The 20,862-nt window shown below is 36.5% G+C and overlaps 2 protein-coding genes across 2 annotated transcripts in view; one reads left to right on the top strand and one right to left on the bottom strand.

Annotated features, from left to right (window-relative positions):
- LOC135694313 (general transcription factor 3C polypeptide 3) overlaps positions 1 to 2,395 on the bottom strand; it is a 44,147-nt gene extending 41,752 nt beyond the window's left edge. The window contains exons 1-2 of the mRNA XM_065212993.2: positions 1,922 to 2,395; positions 6 to 182 (exon numbers count right to left, since the gene is read on the bottom strand). Of these exons, the coding sequence (XP_065069065.2) occupies positions 6 to 182; positions 1,922 to 2,345 (601 nt within the window). The 5' untranslated portion in view covers positions 2,346 to 2,395. The remainder of the gene's footprint in view (positions 1 to 5; positions 183 to 1,921) is intronic.
- A 1,295-nt stretch (positions 2,396 to 3,690) lies between these two features.
- LOC135694318 (DNA methyltransferase 1-associated protein 1) lies at positions 3,691 to 18,390 on the top strand. The gene is made up of 18 exons (XM_065213000.2): positions 3,691 to 3,877; positions 5,361 to 5,449; positions 6,110 to 6,305; positions 7,049 to 7,087; positions 7,245 to 7,312; positions 9,805 to 9,862; positions 11,143 to 11,202; positions 11,949 to 12,062; positions 12,709 to 12,857; positions 13,408 to 13,428; positions 13,922 to 14,066; positions 14,417 to 14,489; positions 15,248 to 15,299; positions 16,030 to 16,101; positions 16,537 to 16,586; positions 16,845 to 16,882; positions 17,513 to 17,560; positions 17,682 to 18,390. The coding sequence occupies exons 1-18, from the start codon at positions 3,791 to 3,793 to the stop codon at positions 17,742 to 17,744; spliced, it is 1,422 nt and encodes a 473-aa protein (XP_065069072.2). The 5' UTR covers positions 3,691 to 3,790; the 3' UTR covers positions 17,745 to 18,390.
- The last annotated feature ends 2,472 nt before the right edge of the window (positions 18,391 to 20,862 follow it).

Here is a 20,862-nt window from a genome sequence, read left to right as displayed (position 1 = left end):
CATACCTTCTTTGCCTATTTCAGTTGTTTTAGAAACTTCTTCCAAAGTTTCAGAAAGTTTTTTAACAAAAATCTGCAGATTTTGAAAGGGCTCGGAAAGTGGAGCACCTTCTGTGAGCGGAGGTAGACTAGGAATGGAAAATGTTGGTATCTTTCCTCTTCCTTCTGAAGATTCAAAGCCATCTGCAAAAGAATTATTAAAACTGATGAAATAAAGTAAACATGGTTTATCTCTTATCAATAGGTTTATATCTGCATTTTAAAGCAAACTGACCAGCCTTGAATAGAGGAACAAAATTTACCGTTGCAATATTTTTGACTGCTGCTAATTAAGCCCCCATCTTTGAATAAGCCCCCTCCCTGAAATAAGCTTACACCCCAAAATGGATTTTTCTGATGATAAATCTGATGATAATATACACAGGGCTGTCACGAGGCAAGGCTTGTTGGGGGAGGGGGGGGATTTACCTGATTGAAAAGTCATTGCCTGAAATTTTTAGAATTTATTAATTTTGAGCCCAGAACCTAAAAGAGCATCATAAAATACCTCTAAATATGCAAATTCAGTTAAAGGCATTACGAATTAGCTGAGATATGGCCACTTGAGCACAGGCTTTTGCCCCATCAAACCTCTGAAATTTGGCCTTGGTTCTTTGAACTTTATGAACCAGGCCAGAATAACAGTAATCCGTTAGCAAACATCAAACCTTCTACTGGCCATATTTCACCAAATTTTGAGCATATCTAACTGATTTTGCATTTTGAGGGGTACTTCATGCTGTCTTTCAGATTATGTGGTCAAATTTAAGAAATCCTAAAAAAGATTTTTGAAGAGGTTACACACTTCAGTACTCTATTGAGATACTATTAGGGTTTGATCCCCCCCCCTGCACACACACACACACACCCTGTTCACGATGCCCCTGAATATCAAGGAATTTGCTGCTGTTGGGTATTCCAGTATAACCTTACAACTATATGTACGTTGTTCAACTGAAATTTTGTTTTTGAATGACAGTTTGTATACGTTTTTTTATAAGAACCAGAAAGTTTAAGTGCAGGCTGACGGTTCTTAATTTTTTCTGAAAATCTGAGGCTGAATTTTTCTTAATTTGTTCTTAATCTAATAGAGTGTAAGCAGTATGATTGCTAACTTTTTCACTCTAAGGAGGTGTTTAGGCCTCATTTGCCAACAAAGTGAGTGAGACAACCTTCATTTGCTGACAAGTTTGAATATTTCCCGAAAAAGCACCCACACATGGCCAAAATACTCATTTTTGAGATAAAACATTGTTCCAAATTGTATTTTGCAGATGCTCAGTCTTAGCTTGTTCTTAATTTGTTCTTAACCAATTTTGAGACTCGTGTTCTTATAACATTGTTTTTATAAAAGAAAATAGCGTATTTGAGAATTTTCTTCCTCTGTTTTCGTTGTTTTTGGTTGTTTCTGCAACAGCATGGAGTATATCAGCAAGCATAACCACAAAACATTTAGTGTTCAAGCTGCATGAAAAGTCAATGCACACCATTCAAACGGCCAAGCACATAATTTTGTCGACGAGGCATGTCCGTACCTGTAGGCATGTTAAATTAATGCCTGACATAGATACAATAAAATAAAGAACAAATAGATCCTACAATTGTGCAGCACTTATGGACATTGCTCAAACATTTGCAAAAGTTTCAAGCAAAAATTTTTAGAACAAATTTAGCATTAAAACCTGTAAATTTAAGGCTTTGGGCACAGGAAACACATTGAAAACGGCGGTCTCGTTGCAGTGTAAATCTTGCAGTGTAAAATTTACCATTTTTTTCTGGAATGGTTGTTCTCTCAAATTATCTTTAGTCAATAATTGTTGAAATCACCTTAATACCTAAACTCCTGCAGCCAAGAAAAACTTATTCGATAGAAAATTGAATACCCATCAATAAACTGCCTGAAGCTTCCTCTGCAATAGGCCAGGCCCCTTGGCTTTCATCATCTTCTTCTTCGTCATCACTGTCTTCCCAGCCGCCATCTTCTGCAAAATTACTCGTCGAAGGAGATGGGGCGAGGTCAAATTCATCAAGGGAGCCGTACTTTGTTCCAAGAACTTTGAATGATTGTCCAAAATTTTGGGCACTGTCTTGAGGTCCTGTTTGTACCTGGGACTCATTCGATCTAACAAGAGTTGACGTGGTTTGTGAAATCTCAAATCCAGTCGATCCGGCTGAATTCGATGGCAATGTGGAAGAGAGGGTTGGACCACGAATAGAAACTGCTGCTTGTTGTGCAGATGTCGCCCCATCAAGCCATTCTGAGAAAGATATTTTCCCTTGTAAATATTCTAGCAGTCGTTTGTCCATCTCCGATCATTGTCAGCCATGTGAAAATTTGAAGATGTTGCTGTAATTGTTATTGTTGTTGTTGTTGAGTCAATTTTCGATACAAGATGAGGGGAGTTGAGAGGATTGTGAACCAATGACGTAACACCAATGGTCCTTCGATATTTTGCTAAATGTTTAGTCATCCTTCGAGATCTTTTTCTCGGATCAAAATATAATCTGATTAATGAAAAATAACCCTTGTTTCTCTGATTTATCTTCTCAAAACACCGCCTTTTGAAAGAATCTATGTTCCAGATTTTGCAAAACGTAGCTCCCTTTTCAGCGAAATCCTAGATGATCGCGAGGATCGCGAATTTCCTATTTGCAGCCGCAGAGCACAGATTCTAACAGGATACTACTGCAGCATTACACTCTTCATTGACACTGTTTGCTGACCTTGCTTTTATTCATAAAAGGAATTATTATATTGTCCTTCAATTATGGTAAATAACGGAAGCAAATTATGCCAATGCTTTCAGTATCTTGAAAAGTCTGCTTTAAACAATAAACTTGGAGACATTTTAATGGTCATACGGGTGTCGAGAAAAAATAAGGTCATACGTCTTACACCCTGAAAATCATTTTGACAACAAAAACGCTGGACAGGTACGTCAAAATCATTAAAGTTGTACAGCATTGGAGATCTTGTATCAAAGCTTCTGGTTGATGTACATAAAATCATATTCTGACAATATCAGCATCTTGAACTAACTAAGTAGGTGTAATTTACACTGCCTATAAGAATATTCAGGCTCAGAATCATCAAATTTTCATGAAGACTTCCGAAACTTCCACAGCTCAGCACATATGCTTGTATTTCATTATTTAGCAGTTGCCTGATTGGGCTAAAAACGTAAAGGGACTTCGTAAGCCAGGGTTACGTAAGTCTATTGGATCCCCAAACGGAACTCGCATGATAACAGACAAATTTCGTTTTTATTTTCAAAAAGCGTAGTTTCTATTCGTGGGCGGGCGATTTCCCGCTTAAACCATACACATTGAAAAAAAAATATGGTATAGGAATAAAATCTGGCTCAAAACGAGATTTTTTAAAAAAATATCGATGCTGCATGGAATTTGTAGTATTCTTTTAAAAATAAGTGCAAAATTGAAGTTGGCATTAGCATCAATTCTCATATCATGCAAAAAGCATTTGTCCAAAAATTTTTATCAAAATATGTTGAAAATGAATTTAAAAGTATTTTTTCCGAAACTTTTCCGCCTTAAAGCTTCAGATTTTATAATATGGTTTCCTAACTTACCGATCTCAATAAAGGTATGACTGAATTTAGAAAGCAACTTTTCCCTCTTTGATCATAGCCTCGTTTCGATTCAGCTAACACTGTCCAAGCCGCCATTTTCTTTTAGGCCTAAATCGAATCGACGGGAGTTTTGTTCAAGAAAAAACACATCAAACACTCGAAATGGCTGATGTTAGAGACATTCTCGAAATTGAGGGCTCACCTCAAACGCCAACATCTAAAAATACAATCATACATGGAAACAAACAGGTATATCCAAGTCCTTTTATTTGTGTTAAAACGAATGGCGGGGGAGGGGGTGTTATTATATTACACAAAAACTAAGCTAAACAACATACTAAGAAAACTAAATATAACCATCCAAATTGAAAATTCCCTTGATAATCGCAACAGTTTTCCTGATAAATTTAGTAATAACTGAGAATGAGGATCAAGCTTATCTTATCTGAGTTGTAAAGTTTTTTTAGAGGATAGTGTTGTGTAATATGTCTGTATTGTAAATGAATTGGTTTATAAAAAAATACTTAAACAAATCAGACAGAGGTAATTATAGACCAGTTACATTGACATTAACCGGATAAAGCTTCTTACTTTTGTAATCAGTTTCAATCTAATTGTAACAACATAGAACAATAAAGTCCAGCATTAAGTCAATCATGGATATCAAGAAATGCAATGCAAATATTATAGCCAAAATGAAGGACTCTAATGGTAATATAACATCTGACCCAGCTGTAATTGCAAATATCTTCAATACGTTTTTTGTTGATGTCCCTCACAATGTTACCAAATCAATACCAAGATCTCAAAAATCACCTGTATGTTTTATGGGTAAAAGAATCAATAAATCATTGTTTATTTCCCCATTTGTCTCTTTTGAAATATCTGATATAATCAATCTGCTAAAATAAGGCAAATCTGGAGGCCCAAACAGTATTCCAACAAATTTTTTTAAATTTTATGCCCATTAATATCCTAATTTCAGTGTGGCATTTTCCCTGACAAAATGAAACTAGCTAAAGTTATTCCCCTGTTTAAGAAAGGTTGTTCTGCTGCAACCTCTAATTATAGACCAATATCCCTTTTGTCAGTCTTTAGTTAGATTACAGAAAAAGTACTGTATAAACATCTGTATAACTTCTTAGAGCAACACAATGTTCTGTATTCACTTCAATTTGGTTTTCGTGCCAGCCATTCTAACCATGCACATTAGTATGACAGAGAATCTAAAGGGAAGTCTAGACAATAGAAAATATAGATGTGGGATTTTTCATGATCTGCAAAAAGCATTTGATACTGCGAATTATGAAATTCTTTTGGGAAAACTTGAACATTGCGGAATACATGACCATGCTTTTAACTAGTCTAGATCCTACCTTACTGATAGGGAAAATGATGTCTTTGTTTATGGTTTTAGTTCCAATCTACTTAGTTTCACATATGGGGTGCTATGTCCTTGGTCCTTTGCTATTCTTTATTTCGATAAATGACTTTCCTAATTCATCTCCAAAACTTTTTTATCTCTTTGCTGATGACACTAATATATATATATATGGTCATATTTGAATAGAGACATGAATGATACAGCTTTTGAAAGCACTTGTTTGACCTCATTTAGAATATGCAAACTCTGTTTGGTCACCATTCTATCAGAAGGATGTTGCAGTTATTGAAAATTGGTACTTTATCAAGGGCTTATCTTTTATTTAAGCTTTTATATTTCTTTCAACAGAAACGACTCAGAAGGACCACTGACACAGTATTTAAAAGACCGGAGGGTATGCACAGAGAACTCTATGCTCTTCTTTACAGTGACCAGAGGTAAATTCAGCAAATGGTTATCATAGTTTAGGACAATGTAAATCTATGCTTACTGATGATGTTCCTGATCCTCCCTCATAGTGTGACTACACCTTGTGATTTTAATGCCTAGAATAGTGATTTTCCTTGAAATGAATATTTGGTTATGACTGAACTTGAATCTCAGCTACCGATCTGTAGTCTGAACTCTTAACCAGTGAACTAACCTATCACCTGCACCATTAAAATTTGTAGCAACATTAAACCATCATTATTTAAAATATGACTCTTAATAATAACTAATTACAAATCATATCTGTGCTGAGAGAGTTTAAAAATGCTTTCCAAAAATTGATAAATGTAAGTATATAAGTTTTTATGCATTTTATTAAAAGCATTTTAGGATAATTGCTTTAGGCTTGCCCCTAGGCTAAGCAATGCTCTCAGTGGCTCTGGATGCAGCACATCCTTGTGGAATTTTCTTAGAAATCGGCAAGATTTGTGGAATTTTTCTTTACCAGAAGGAAATGTGTTTCATTTATTTTGTGTACATTTCCTGATCTCGACCTGATGTGCAGATCTGTCTGGAAGATTTCTTCTTAAAAGCTCAGAACGGAAACATGTGCTCTATTGAAATTATCAAATGTAGTTTGCTCAATTATGAATGGTATATCATGATAGGGACCCATCATCTATGACTCCATCTGATACTGGAAGGGGATACAAGCAAGTAAAAGCAAAAATTGGAAGAAGTAAGGTCCGGTCATGGCAGTGGGAAGCTTTTAAAAATCCGTCAAGAAAAGATGACTTGGAAATGCATCATTGGAGAAGGAAAAATGACGAGGGAAAGGCATATCCATTCGCAAAATTTAATAAGGTTTGTTACGTTGTCTGTGATTCATAGTCTTTACTATTAATCTGAAGCTTAGTACATCGTTTTCATTACTGTAGTCACTTTCCTCTTTATTATGAATCATCTTTATATTTACGAATTCTTATACTTTTTTCAAGAACTGAACGTTTTCCTGGATCTATACAGTATAAGCGTTGTTTTTATGGCCCATCTTAAGCTGGATTATTTTATACATATCTCCCTCATACCTGTTGCTCATTATCACCTTTACACCTTTCCTAGCACCTGTGACTACCAAGAAAGAGTTAAGATTTTCAAATTGTCTTACCTATTGTAATAAGATTTTCTTCATCAATTTTAATTGTCATTTTTGCTATTTCTTCATGAAAAACCATAATGATACCTACCAAGGGTGGCCAATTTGGTCTCCTGCACACCTGGGTCGACCAGTTTTTATCTGTGGGGGGCCTCTTTTCATTACACAGGGTAACTGCTCGGCAACCAAATTTTTTACTTGAAATGCCCAACCCTGTCGCCAGAGTTCTTTTTTGGGAGACCACAGGCCATTTGCTGGAGACCAATAAAAAAGCTGCAGGTCTCCCAATGGTGGACCACCTTTTAACCAGATTTGTCCACCCCTGACCTAGGGACCAATCCTTAAAGAAAGTTAAAAAGGGTTGTTTTTTAGCTTAACCAAAAATTTTTTTCACTTTTTTGTTTCATTGTCGGATGGACATTTTTAATTTTTGAAAATCTTCTCAACTCAGGTTGTTGAAATACCAAGCTATACTGATGAAGAATATAAGGTATATTGTTTCATTTCTATCATAATTGTTAACCAAACTTTCGTTTTTTATCTACCTTCCACTTTGTAACACTGCTGATGTGACTTCTAGGAAAGATTTCGAATGCCTAAAGAGTCAATTCAACCAACTCAATTTGATTATTCTTGTTCTTTTTTAGTTGTATCTTGAAGATAAGAAAAACAGTTGGACAAAAGACGAGACTGATCATCTCTTAGATTTATGCAGGTAACTCTGTTATTATTTTGATTATTATCATGCAAGGCCAAACTCTAGGGTGGGACAGAAATGTAGGCCATTTTGTGTATGTTTTTGACTTCTTTCAACGCTCTATCGAGACAATAAAAAGTTATGTCCAAATTTAAAAATAGTCTTAACTGGAAGACATTGCTCTTGTTGGCTAACTCTCGCCACTTAGTTATTTGTAACGTTTTTTATCGTCTGCTTAGTGATTTTTGGAGAAGAAAATTAGCAGATGGTACGAAATACTAAGAATATAGCACAATAAAATATTCCATCAAATAAGTTCTTGGAACCGCAGAATTTTAAGATTGCACGAAATAGCGGAAACATGGCATGCTTAATTAGTGTTGGTGTGGCAAAGTTCTGAGTATAAACGTCGGAACGTGACCAAAAGTAAGCATAAAGCCAAATCCGATTGAGGATTGAAGATGTGATCTAAAACTGCAAACTGTAGTGGTTGATTCAATGGAAGGCTGATCTGTATAACTGCAAATTTAAACATTGTCAAGAAAGGCTGGGAGCAGAACTCAAAAACACCTCAAAAAAACAAATTACTTAAGCCTTTTGTATTTTTGTGATTCCTAATGCATTGCCAACTACTTTTGTGGATTCTCTGCCTAATGCTTTTAGCATTATATTTAAATATAAGGTATTCTTGCGTATGGTATTATTACTATTATCACCATTGCACACCCTCATAGCACTTTCATTCCACCACTACCACACACGCTCCATCACATCACTCGCCACCCTTCCCTCTTCCACATTCTTACCTGTTTCTTCTACGCTGCGCTGAATTCACACCATTCCACATCAACCAATTCGACACCACCATCGCCTATTTTGAATTTGTACACTCTTTTAATCCGTTCACTTTTGCTCTGTATGCCAGGGCGAAATATTATTCATAGCCAGTCTTCGTCGTTTAATGCGTGCGATCGCACGCGCACGCATCGGCACACGCATGGCACCAATAATGCGAGCGATTGATCGCACGCATGAGTTGTATATTTGACCGTCATTTTTGACCTGCATAACATTGTTTTCTTCAACGAAACATTGGAAGTTTTGTTTTTCATAAGCTGAGCAAAATCTGCTAATTCTTTTAATAGTGCCTATTTCGCTCTGTATCGTGGCTTATCGCTTTGCTTTGTTCTAATTCTCCCGGAAACATGGCGAACGTCAGGTAGTGTCCAAAACTTTTACCTTCCCGTTTTCGCCATTATCAAGGTAAATATCGATAAAATTTCTCAAAAGAAAATGGGCTTTTTTATCATGGATGCGAGAGGCAGGCGACGAATAGACCCGCAAAAAGAAGATCTTCCGACAATCAAGGTTAATATCAATCTAGTGATGTAGATAGGAAAATTCATAAAAGGGGCGAGAAATTTAGATTTTCCGACAAAAATTTTATAAGAGCTTTTATTTTTTTCAAAATTTGTACATAACTTCACGTAAGTCACGTGTCATAAATCATTCTACTCGAAGATTTTTCTTGTCTTTCTTCTGACAAAAGGCATTTTTAAGTTCTATACCTTATTGAAAGAGATTGCCAATCTAATTCAGAACAACTGAAGAGATCACCATATTCAACTTTAAAATATTTTCTCTCAAAATGTAACATTTGGATTTAAATAGAAAACCATGTAAATTTCCGATCAGATCAGAAGTTTTCCGACAAAACAGCAGTTTAGCTGTACAGGGAGCGAGGGGTTTCGCCCCGCCCTTTGACCCCCTTTATCTACGCCACTGTATTAATCAATAATTCTGTATAGTTGTCCTGTAATGTCGAACGTTCTCGGAATGAACACAGTAGAAACACTCAAGTTCTCTGCAAATTGTCCCAGGGCTTCGAGGTGTAGGGGGCCTTATAAAGTAATGGATTCTGTTTTGAAATAAAATTGATTAAAAGTAACAAAATTATGCCTAAAACAGTAAAGCATTTTAAGCGAATGAACGAATTTAAGCTAGTTTAAAGGGCGTGGTCGCAAAAAAATTTTCTGCTCGCTTCGCTCGCAGGGGCCAAATTCTCCGCTTATGCCCCAGGGCCTCCACTTCTCTAGGCGGCCCTGCGTGCAAGTTTGGAACGGTGATAAAACGGTTGCGGCTCGCCCTTTCGTTCACGCCAGCACTCTGGAACCGAGTTAATTTTGCTCTGCTATCCGGAATGGTTTCGACCCTGTTACGAAAGAAAACGAATTTTCTACCGTCGCAGTTCCGTTTTTGAACAGGATTGTATAAACGGGGTCCGAAATAGCCTGATTTTTAAGAGTGTGAATCGCACGCATGAAAGAAATAATGCGTGTGGTTTGCCACACGCATGGTGATTTTCTTATGACGAAGACTGCATAGCTAATTAAATTTTAGACATTAATAATGATTTTAATGTAATTGATCTTACTTCAAAACTTTTGCATATGTAATTTTTTCAGCTGTTCCTTAAACGTTCTGATTGACTCTTTTCCTCTTGATTTTAGGAGATTTGATCTCCGATTTGTGGTTATAAATGATCGATACGACCGAGTCACCTTCAAGGTAGGTTTCTTTACACTGCGGAAGATACTTTGTACAGTATAGAACTGAACATAAGATTATCAGTTATGAAAAAAGGCAAGAATACGGAATTTACTATGAAAACTTTGTTTATCTTTAATCGTTAAGCCTATATTTTATGATACCTAAATCATTTTGGCTAACAATAAAATTTGATTCTCATTTCTCACAATTTTTCAGACGTATAGTTATAATGAAAGGATTATCATATAATTATAATTAAGTTTACATTTAATTGGTATTTCATTTGTATCATAGCAATGAACATTTGCTCTAAAGGCAGCTAAAAGATGCTAAAAGGAGCTTAAACCGCCTTTCAACCAGAATTGGCCAATCAGTGAGTGCGATTCCACTCACACTCTCATTGATTGGCTAATGTTGATTGACAGCTGGCTTAAGCTACGTTTATATCTGTCGAGTGCCTTTAAGTTTATCTTGTTCATTAGAGCTAGCAGCATACGATAGAGATGAACAAACTATAATGGCAAATTGTGTTCTTAGAATAATATTTTTGAGAAAGTGCTCCAGGATTGCAGATCACAACGTTATTGCCTAGGTTGCATTAATCTTTCGTCTGGTTGTTCAAGCTCATGTAATTTCCTATTGGTCCGCAGCAGCCGTTTTCTTTTAATGTCATTTAACCTGTGTCGTTTGTATGTGTTCTTACGTTTAAATGCCAAATTACCCTGTCATCTTAAAAGCTGGTGAAAATGCATTGTTGAGAGTAGGATGAATACGATGATGTCAGAACCCGCACAATGGAATTTCCTGGCATTGACAAGCCTTCGTTTGTCAAATGCTCGCTTCGTCAAATATCAGGAAACCTTTCTTTGTGATGTGCCTTCATTTTTTGCATAAAACAGAAAGAATAACTCAATATTTGCAGTCTTGAACAAAGTTTACTTTTCTGTAGCAACTTGAGATCATAAACTATAAGAACAATGCGACAGCCACCCAATGTTGCGACTCTTGCAGACCCATTTATAGGCCATTCGTTTAAACGAGTTGTATTTACCGCCAGTGAAGCGGGTACAAAAGTTTAGCAGGGGGGCTAAGTATGATAGATATTCCCCAAACACTATAGCTTTATTGAGATAGAACTGCCCAAATGGAATCTGAAGGGTAAAAAAGGTTGCCTGGTTAGGGGAGAGGGTGTGATGAGAGGGGGGCTGTGATGAGAGGGGGGCTGTGATTAGAGGCCTTCCTTGCCCCTATGTCTTCTACATCTAAGGTACTGACTTCAACCTCATTTATTTTATCAGAAAAGATCAATGGAGGAGCTCAAAGGACGGTATTACGATTTGGTTGGAAGGCTTTTCAAGGTACCGCTTTTGGTGTATTTATTGTTTAAAACTTGTGTTTTTATACAAAACGCTGATTGTAGTGAAAGTATCAAATCGATTTTGACATAGAAAATCATAATTAAGTATACAAAAATAACGTGGTATCCTGGCTGAGAAGAAAGGCTTTTTTCATTTATCTTTATGATTCAATAAAGGTGTCACGACTTAGCAAATGTATCAGCAGAATAGGGACAGAAAAAGCAGGCGTGAAACAAACACCTTTGCCCTCCCCTTCCCCTTTTTAAAAAAAACTTCGCTATTGAATGCATACTTTTTTAGAACAATTGATAGATCTACTTGTCTAACATTGATTCATGGAGAACGAAGGATTCATATTAACAAAGAAAACATAAATTAAAAAAATTGCAAAATTGCAGTTTGTCGCAAAATTTTTGTCAAGGATTGTAGGTAAGGGAATAGCGGCCGCTTATTGGTCAAAAACAATGAACCAATCAAAAACGCCATTTTCTCCTCCTGGATTTGAAATTGTTTTTACCTAAAGTCATTTCGGACATTAATATCATGATGAGTGTTGGGCGATCTTCAAATGAAATACTGTTGTGATGATGTTGTGGAGGGGCACAGAAAGGAAGGGACCCCATTTGGGACACTTTTTTGAAAAGGTTTCTTCTTAGGAAAGTGAATTTTTTCAAATTTGTGGACATGTGTCCCTGGTGCATCCCCAATGCATCGTCCCTGGCTCATTCTGTTTAATCTTCTCGTAGGTTCAAGCCCAGCCTGGAAAGGAGCATGATAGTGAACCCCCTGTTTTCGATGCTGAACACGAAGCCAAGCGCAAAGAGCAATTGCTGAAGTTGTATAACAGAACCCCCGAGCAGGTAGACCGCACATCATATCACATCACATCATAACTTGTGCTCAACTTTTGAAACGTCCTCTGTGCTTAAAAGGGCAAGAGAATTAATTCCTGTGTGCTTAAAAGGGAATTAATTCAAATTGGCAAGAGATGATCTAGAATTATCCCTCAACATACAAACAGAGCTAAAGGCATTTTAATTCTCAGTTAGATCTTTTTTATCTTCCAACACTTGTCAATATACCTGGAAATGTCCAAAATACTTTTAAAATCGATGTGATTGACCTAAAATTCGTGAAAAATTTCTTTCGTTCTGGTTGTTCTGGCTGGCTTTTGTTCTGGCTGGTTTCTGAATTTAAGAATTCAAGTGAGTTGGTAGGGAAGTAGCCTCTGCCATATCTCTGCAATTTTTTAATAGATTCAGCTGTGTTCTCATATGCAGCAACATTTTATGTTTTTTCTGGTCCTGATTAGAAATATTCTAGAAAAGATTTCAAGACGTAGTTATGTAGCCCTTTTTTGTTATGTAAACCCAAAAAAAGAATCTAAATTCATTGCTCAAATTTATAGGAAAATTTTAGTAGCATTCTCAGGCATCGTGTCTCTAGCCATCACTGCAACAATTTAGGTATCTTTTTACTTAAATGGTATTATTTCCATACGCACAGGTAGAAGAGGAGGATATGCTTGTTTCAGAGCAGAAGAAAATAGAATCAAGGAAAAAAGAACGAGAGAAAAAGCAGTTGGAATTGAACAAATTGATAACAGCCGCTGAAAAGAAGCCACAGATGTCTGAACACAAAGTTTTCTCGAGCGGGTTCTGTTTCTTTTACTATTTCTTTAAGTGTAATTTCCCTAGTATATGATTTATTCATTTGACGTATACAAATAAACCCTTTCAGCCGTTTCCTGATGACCGCATTAAGCGTTAACTGTCCTTTTCTTCACACGAAAGCGTGTACAGCTCTGCCTTTATGATATCGAACGGTAAACAGTAATTTTCATCATAAGCCTTTTGTGTTGGAAAAGCTCCGTTATAAAAACTTAAACCCCCCCCCCCCCCCCTCCCCCCTGAGGCTTGCGAAAGTGAGTTTTCAAGGAGAGCTTTTCATTTTTCTTACCTCAAGATCCTCGGAAGCTGAATTTTGTGATTAATAAAGATGAGTCTTGAGGAAGCTAGTCATTTGGAAAGGAGAGTTTTTCAATGTTTATAAATACAATGTAACTTGACTAAGGCAATTAAATAAGCACGCTAATTTAGGTGATATTCAGTAACGCATTTAAAAGTGTACTTTACTCTGATTGTTCAGTTTTTGAAGTAGTCTCTTTTTGAAGTTGTTAATTATAAGTAGTCTCTCTCTTTTCAGCCATCAAAGGTCGAAACCAAGGTTAGCCTCTTCATAATTTTCAAACATTTTACGTGATTTTTTGCAATCCTTTCACTTTTCTTGCGTTTTGAAATTTATTACTAAGAATATAGGACAAAATGGCATGAAATTGCGGAAACATAACAAAAATCCGGTTTTGGGTAAGCAGAGAGAGTTTTTCTTCTTCTTTCTTCAGCTCTGCGAACGGTAGGCACCTGCTGATTGGATAAAGCAAGGAACCAATCAAAAGGGCAATTTTGCAGTCATGTCATTTCAATCCGTTAATGGATGCAAATCTCTGCACAACTTCTGTCAGTTTTCTGTGTCGTACTCTGTGGATTGTCAGACAAAAAATTTACTTAAGCTACACCTGCTTTTCCCTGCCATCTTGACGCTTTGCACTTATTTGATTATATTTTTCCTCTTTTGTTGTTGGTTACTTTTCTTCTTAACGTGGTTTATGGTTTTTGACAGGCGCAAATCATCTTAGCATGTTTTACAAAACTTTTTATAGGAAAGACAAAAAGCAGGGTAAAAAGAAGCAAAAGCGAAAATCGGACCAGCAGGTTTTGGAAGTGAAGCAAAAAACAACAGAGCAACTAGCGGGAATCAGGTTCCCAGAGTCAAAGGGAGCAGGGTCATATCTTCGAAGCTCAAAAGTAAGCATGGTTTTGTTGTTTAATGATAATAACTGAAAACTGTTGCACAGTATTTTTTAATTAGTATTTTAGCTCACTCGTGCTTTCGTTACAAACGAGAATCTTTACTGGGCTTTCCACACATGTCTTCCATCAAAACATGGCCTCATTTCTCGCAGCCTTTTTTCTTGACTTAGCAAAGCAACATACCTAGAACCTGGCTGTGCCTAACTGAAACAAACGAGCTCGATATCTACAAAACATCCACCATAGCAAGGTCAATCAAGCAACAGACAAGCATAATCAGGCTGTCAAGCCATTTTTCGACGGTCAATATTTGAAGCTTTAATTTTATTTATCTCGTATTTCAGCTCAAAATGCCACAGTCTGTTGGCACCAAGAAAGCAAAAGCCGTCGAGCAATTGCTGGATGGTCTTGGCGTAGGTGAGTCTTTTCCCCAGCTCCCACAAATGCTAGACTTATGAAAGGCAATCGACAAGTGACTGAAACCACCTGTCAATCAACTATTGACCAATAAATAAACGTGTGATTGGTATCGCGCTTTTCGATTTGTCAATTTTGATTTTGACCTCTCTCTAGTATCTGTCTATTGCCTTCAAGTACCTATTGGTTGCCTTTTAAAGGCTGTGTATCCATGCAGATTTAAGTTGCACTCAAGATCGATAAAACAGCTGATAGAATGCTGACATGAAATTAGCTGTAGTGTGCTTTGATTGGTTTAGACGAAGTTAACTGTACTTAATGTATTCTTGCTAAACTTGTAAATGAAAGGTCGCAACTGAATGCCATATCGAGCAGATAAAACTTTTTTATTTGTTATTTTATTAGTTAGTGTATTTTTGTACTTTTATCGATGACGTATTTGTGATGCCTAAGCCATAACTTCATAACTCTTTTATTTATGTAGTCTTCATGATTGTAAATATACACTTAACGTACAAACATTTAAACAGCCTCAAGCATCTTTTGTTTTAGTCGTAGTATTTAAAGTTTTACACATATGGAATGTGTTCTAATGAAATCAATTCTTCTTTAACAGTGGCGGACACCTGGGGGGCGAGGGGGGGCGGTTGGAGAACAATGTCACTTTATTAAAACAATAGACTTGCCGCCCCCCCCAATATTTGACCAAGTGTCCGCCCCTGTTCCTAATGTTCATGCTATTTTGTGTTTTGTTGCAGAACTGTATCCAATGCCTACTGAAAAAATTGTGCTGGAATTCAACGAATTAAGGTATGGAAATTGCTGGTTGTACAAAATTTAAAAATTTTGCCATTTTGTAGACAGAAGGAGTTCGTTTTCACCTTAGGACTAATATTTTCAATAAGCAAGCGGCACTGTTGGGCAAACTCAGCAGTCATGTGCTCGCGTTTCTGATTGGTCTATTTCGATTCACAACTGGGTATATATATTTCCTAGCTTTGAGTTTTCGATCTATGTTTTGACATTTTATAATCTGAAGAGTCACAGGCGAAAAGTTTCAGTTGCATATTTCAAATGCTTGCTGGCCTGTCATCAAAACCTTCATCATGTTTGCTTTAACTTTCGATGGAATTTAAATCCTCCGACTGAAACAGTTTTTCTTAAACATATTTTCAACTATCCTATATATTACCTGGAGTTTTCTTTATTAGAGCTTTAATTCTTATGTTGAACTTCTGCCGCGATATAGTTTCTTCAGAACGTTGCACTTCTAATTTTTTAATTAAAAAACGAATCAGCTTAAGTTTGTAGATCAACTAGTGTGCTGATCGGACAGTGTGCTATCGCATCAATGATGGTTGAAAGAAGTGCATTTTGTACCACGATAGCCAATATATAAGAAGATATAAGATGTTGCAGTCACCTATCAAAACGTGGCTTCACTCTTCCTGTATCCCCCAATTGTTAGTCCATTAACATTACAAGTTGCAGTGACCAGCGATGTTGAATAAATTTGTTTGCTTTTTATTTAATATTCCAGAAACGATCTGCTCCTTCTTTATGAACTGAAGCAAGCTCTAGGGAACTGTGAATTCGAACTGCAGACTTTAAAGTAAGTAAAGACACTACTCTATGTTATACTGCAAACTTTTTTTGCTCAAATATCCAAGAATTGGATTCTATTAGACTCATATCAACAGTATTATGTTTTAGCGGGAAGCTTTATAAGAGAAAATGGAATGCCATCCTTAATTGATCCTTATGCATTAATTTAATTGATAAAATATTTTTTTAGCATTTTCTTTCTTTTTTAAAGTGTGATTTCATATTTCAAGTACTTGCTCGATGATAGATATTTTTCAGCTGGGCATGTTGTGTTGGCCATAATTAATGTCCTCTTGATATGAACTTTTGGTTTGAGACATTTAAAAAACTCTCATCTATTTCTAAACTCTCATCTATTTCTAAAATGGTATTTCTTTAGAGCCTAGTTAGTGTCTTCATACTACTTGCACTGGCACTGTAATTGTTTCGCTTTTCTTTTTAGGCACAAATTTGAGCTGTTAGCTCCTAACAAAGACATAACACCTCTCATTGGTGAGTATAACTACACTTTATTCTGAAACGCTGCAACAAGAATCAACCATAGCAAAGCAATAAAAACGGTGTTGTGGAAACGTAACCAAACATGCATTGGGCTCAGCGTTGGTTAGTTGTAAGCTAGCACTAAGTCACGTGGCATCTCTCGCCGATGCGATAGTCATAGCCCAAACATTTGAACACTTTCCAAGCCAAACATACTTTTTTCATGTTTTATCTCTCGGATTTTTTCTGCACGAATTCCTTCTATTTTAGGTTTTTCATTGAGTTCAACAAGCCAGACAGAAGTGCAAGTGAGTCGCTTTGTATCCTTACAACTTATTAGTTTTGATTATCTAATATATACTTTTAAAGTCATCAATATGGTGGCCTAGTTGTTTGCATACATTAGGCATATTTTACGAGAAGAAAAAGTTCTTCGTTCACCAAAGGTTGATATCACAAGATGTTTTAGGGTGGATTATGCTTCTTTTTTCATTGGATTTTGTGCAAGAAAATTCCGGTCGACATCGATACGTTAAAGTCGATTGCCAAGAATTCCAGTTTCAAAGTTTTGTTGCTTGGAGGGCCGAAGTACCATTAATGGGCCGTTATTTTAGACTGTCTCTTTCTGCTATGCCTTGCATTTCAAGACTGTGCTGTATTCTGGAAGTATGTTGAAGCAAAGTAATTTTTTCGCCATATTCGCGGTTACCCGCAGAAGTACGCGGTTACCCGCAGAAGTACGCGATCACCCGCAGAAGTACGCGATCACCTACTAGAGAACGCGATCTCTTTGAAAGCTGCATAGCAGGAAACATGACTGTTTTAGAAACATCTGTGTATTGGGTTGTGGTAGGTTGGGGACATTTTGTGTATATTAATATAATGCCTGAAGGGTCTAAGCTTAATTTCAAAACTACTGAAAGTTCGTTTCATTTTAGGATGGTAATTCGTCTCTTCTGATTGATGTGGTGGCTGCTGGAAATCTGGTAAACTGTGATGTTTTTCTTATTCATTTTTCTACATCCAGCTCTTTTTCTGGACCCGTTATTTTATAAGAAGCCATGTAAAATTGTTCAGATGATGACCTTTCTTTCTTATTTCTTCCAGAGGAAGCGAAGAACTGCAACAACCTTTTTAGAAACCACCCCCTGGAAGAAGTCTCGGAAATAGGATCCTGGCTGGAAGAGTTCTTGAAGAAATTCAGAACAATTATATGCTTGGTATCCAAAAACAAACGATACTCTGTATAGCTTTTGTACATAATCATGATTCAAATTTCTGATAAAGCATTCTTCTCTGGAGTTGAGAATCTCCCCCTTCTGTTCCTTACCGGGATTTTCGTGCACGTTTACCAGGGTTGAGAACCCCCGCTTCTTACCTCCACTCCTTATTTCAAACAAAAACCTACAACTAACTATTTAAAATTCTAGCATGTCCTTGCAGTCACTTTCCACAATAATTTTACTTCATCATAGGTTCACTACCGTGTCTATTATCCTCCCACGTTTATTGAATTTTGGATTTAGCAATGGCTCTGCCATTCATTTCAACTTCCATCCCATTTATTCCCGGCCACAGAGTACGAGAAGTTCTGTATGTTCTGTATTAAGCCATTTTGACTATCATCAAGCCAAATTGGTTCTCAGATCAAACCATATACAAGTCTTATCATTTTTTTTAAAAGCGTTATTTCTTTGTTTCTTGTAGTTTTCTCTTAGGATGTAACTGGCATTTTTAAGCATTTAATGGGTCGATAGTGGCAAAGTGGTGACGCCACAAATATATATTTCTGGAATGATTAGATTTCGAACATATTGCCCGAAAATATACTAAAATGCGTGCGGTACAATATGATGAATTTAAATAACGATCAATGTAGGTAAATTGTACCAGGAAATTTTTTTTTTAAATAATTAACGACGTTTCGAGCATAGCCCGTTAAACGTCGTTAATTATTTTAAAATAAAAAAAAATAAAAAATTTTTCCTGGTACAATTTACCTACATTGATCGTTATTTATATTGCCCGAAAGATTGCAATAAAATGAATTTCAGTTGATCTGTTACAAAATTGACTGAGATATGTCCACATGATTACATCAAACTACTGTAATTTGGCTCTGGTTCTAAAATTTATGAATAGAACATCTTTTAGTGTGAAAAGTAAGAGCATACGACTTGAATTCGGTATCTTGTGAACGGAACCGGGAATGGTTTTTCGATCTAGTGTGTTCCTGCTAGTGATTGTGGTAAGGATTCTTACAGCTAAGTTTCCCCTATCAGACACAGACAGAAATGTTAAAAAATGCTTAGAAGTAAACCCGAGTTCCCAACAGAGAACAACTATCCTACATCGAAGTTGAACACAGTGATCGACTTTCAATTATTGACAATTAGTGAATCATCCATATTAAAGGAAAGGCAAATTTATCTGTATTTGACATCGTACGGCTAATCATTTTTTCAACTTTTGCTTGGAGCCACCTTTAAATTTGTTTGCATTTTAGGTTTTGGAGAGTGAAAAAATGAGACAAAAAGTTATTCTCCCATCAATAATAAAAGTTCTCTTAAGAAAATCATCAATGGAGCAAAGCCTCTGGCCCCTATTCGTCTATTGAACATGTTTCTTGGCAGTTTTAGCACAAGTTATTCTCTGCATCCTATTCATTTACATAGAGTTATTTGATCAGTTTATTAAGTTTCTGATTTAATAGTAAGATAAGTTAGTGTTTGGAAAATAAGGTCAGCACATTTTAAGACGACACCATTTTGTGTTTTCACAATTTTATAATAACAAGCACAGAATCGAACTATTTACAGTTAAACAAAGGCAGCCTTTCCACTAGCCTGGGTTAAATCATATCCGGGTTAAAAGTTATCAGTTTTTACAATGGAAACGGCACTTTTCTTCGACCCGTTTTTAATCGTTTTTTGATCGTTCTCACTAAGCCGGGTTAAAATGTATCCAGGGTGAAAAGTTGTAAGAGAAATCAGTATTTGCATAAAAAATCCTTCAATTTCTATCGTTGTAGGCCAATGGAAGCAACATCGACATCCAGGATTTTATTTTTTTATTTTTTGGCGCCGTCTCAATTTTTGAACGTTGCTGTTGTTGCAAGTGGATCAAAAGTTATCCGGGTTCGGCGTTTCCATTAACTCGCAGGTGAGTCAAAAGATACCCGGGTAAAAACTGACCCACTTTGAGACCCGTTTTCAAACTTATCCGTTTTTCAAGTGGGTTAGTGGGAACGCGACGCAGAAACGGATAACTTTTAACCCGGATATGTTTTAACCCAGGCTAGTGAAAAGGCTGCCATAATCAGCGTATACTAGCGAGAGCTTATAACGTGTACATTTTCAGCAAACAAGTGTGAACAAATGACTCATAATCTTACTTCCGGGTCTAGGCACGAGTGAAAGGATGTTTCTCCTTCACAACAGTTAGGAATAGACATGTCACTAAGGAAGGACAGGCTGGCATCGTATGTAGGATTTATCTTGAGGCCATGCCCTTTGTTTTGTTAACATAGAGACAGGTTAGGATGGGAGTTGAGGAAAATCTGCTTGCATTTCCTTGAGGGAAATTTATGCAAAACTTTTTTCTACTTGCATTTTCCTGAGTATTAAAAGTACGTTATGTTTCCCGGAAACGATTTTATGTGATAAGAACGATATATGAAAATGAGCTTGATGTTATTGCATACCGTACTAATTTTCATTGCCACGCCCTTTGAAACATCCGGTGGAGTTTTCGACATTTATTTGCGTTTGGCTCTTATTCTATTAAAAGAAATTTCTGAACATGCCTGTTTTGATTGTAACATTCCAGATACTTCTGAGCTTGCTACTTGTTATTGTCACGTTTTTGACAGAAAAAAATGTGGCCAAGGCTTGCTTAGTGCACAGAAAAAAGGTTCTATGATATGATTTAAAAGAACTTACTTTCAAGAAATAACATAAGATTTGTCGCCGACTGTATCATTAATAGATTTAATACCTGATTGTGCATAGGTTTGTTCATCATCCGAAAGGTTCAACGAAAGTCCTATTTCCTAAACGCTTGACAACATACTAATAGTTTATGTGCAACACAATGTGAAATTTTGACGGCACAGGGTCACTGATAATGACCCAGCGTTATGGACGACACTTGCAAAACCCATTACCTTGCGTAGTCGTTAAAATCATTTCAAGTCAATTGAATTCACTGTTTGTTAAAAAAGACATGATTAAACAAGTCGCCATTGATGAAGGATGTAGCTTTAGGTCCTGCATGAAAGAAGACCACA

The sequence above is a fragment of the Rhopilema esculentum genome, chromosome 8 (assembly GCF_057945365.1).
Source record: "Rhopilema esculentum isolate cy_ngs chromosome 8, ASM5794536v1, whole genome shotgun sequence".
Classification (NCBI taxonomy): domain Eukaryota; kingdom Metazoa; phylum Cnidaria; class Scyphozoa; order Rhizostomeae; family Rhizostomatidae; genus Rhopilema; species Rhopilema esculentum.
This window is presented reverse-complemented; position numbering and strand designations above follow the sequence as displayed.

Bases quoted from the DNA above. Each gene is read 5' to 3' on its own strand.
- LOC135694318 (XM_065213000.2), top strand. From the start codon at position 3,791: ATGGCTGATGTTAGAGACATTCTCGAAATTGAGGGCTCACCTCAAACG. The intron at 7,088-7,244 runs GTATATTGTTTC...GTTCTTTTTTAG, and splicing joins ATACTGATGAAGAATATAAG to TTGTATCTTGAAGATAAGAA. The intron at 14,490-15,247 runs GTGAGTCTTTTC...GTTTTGTTGCAG, and splicing joins GCTGGATGGTCTTGGCGTAG to AACTGTATCCAATGCCTACT.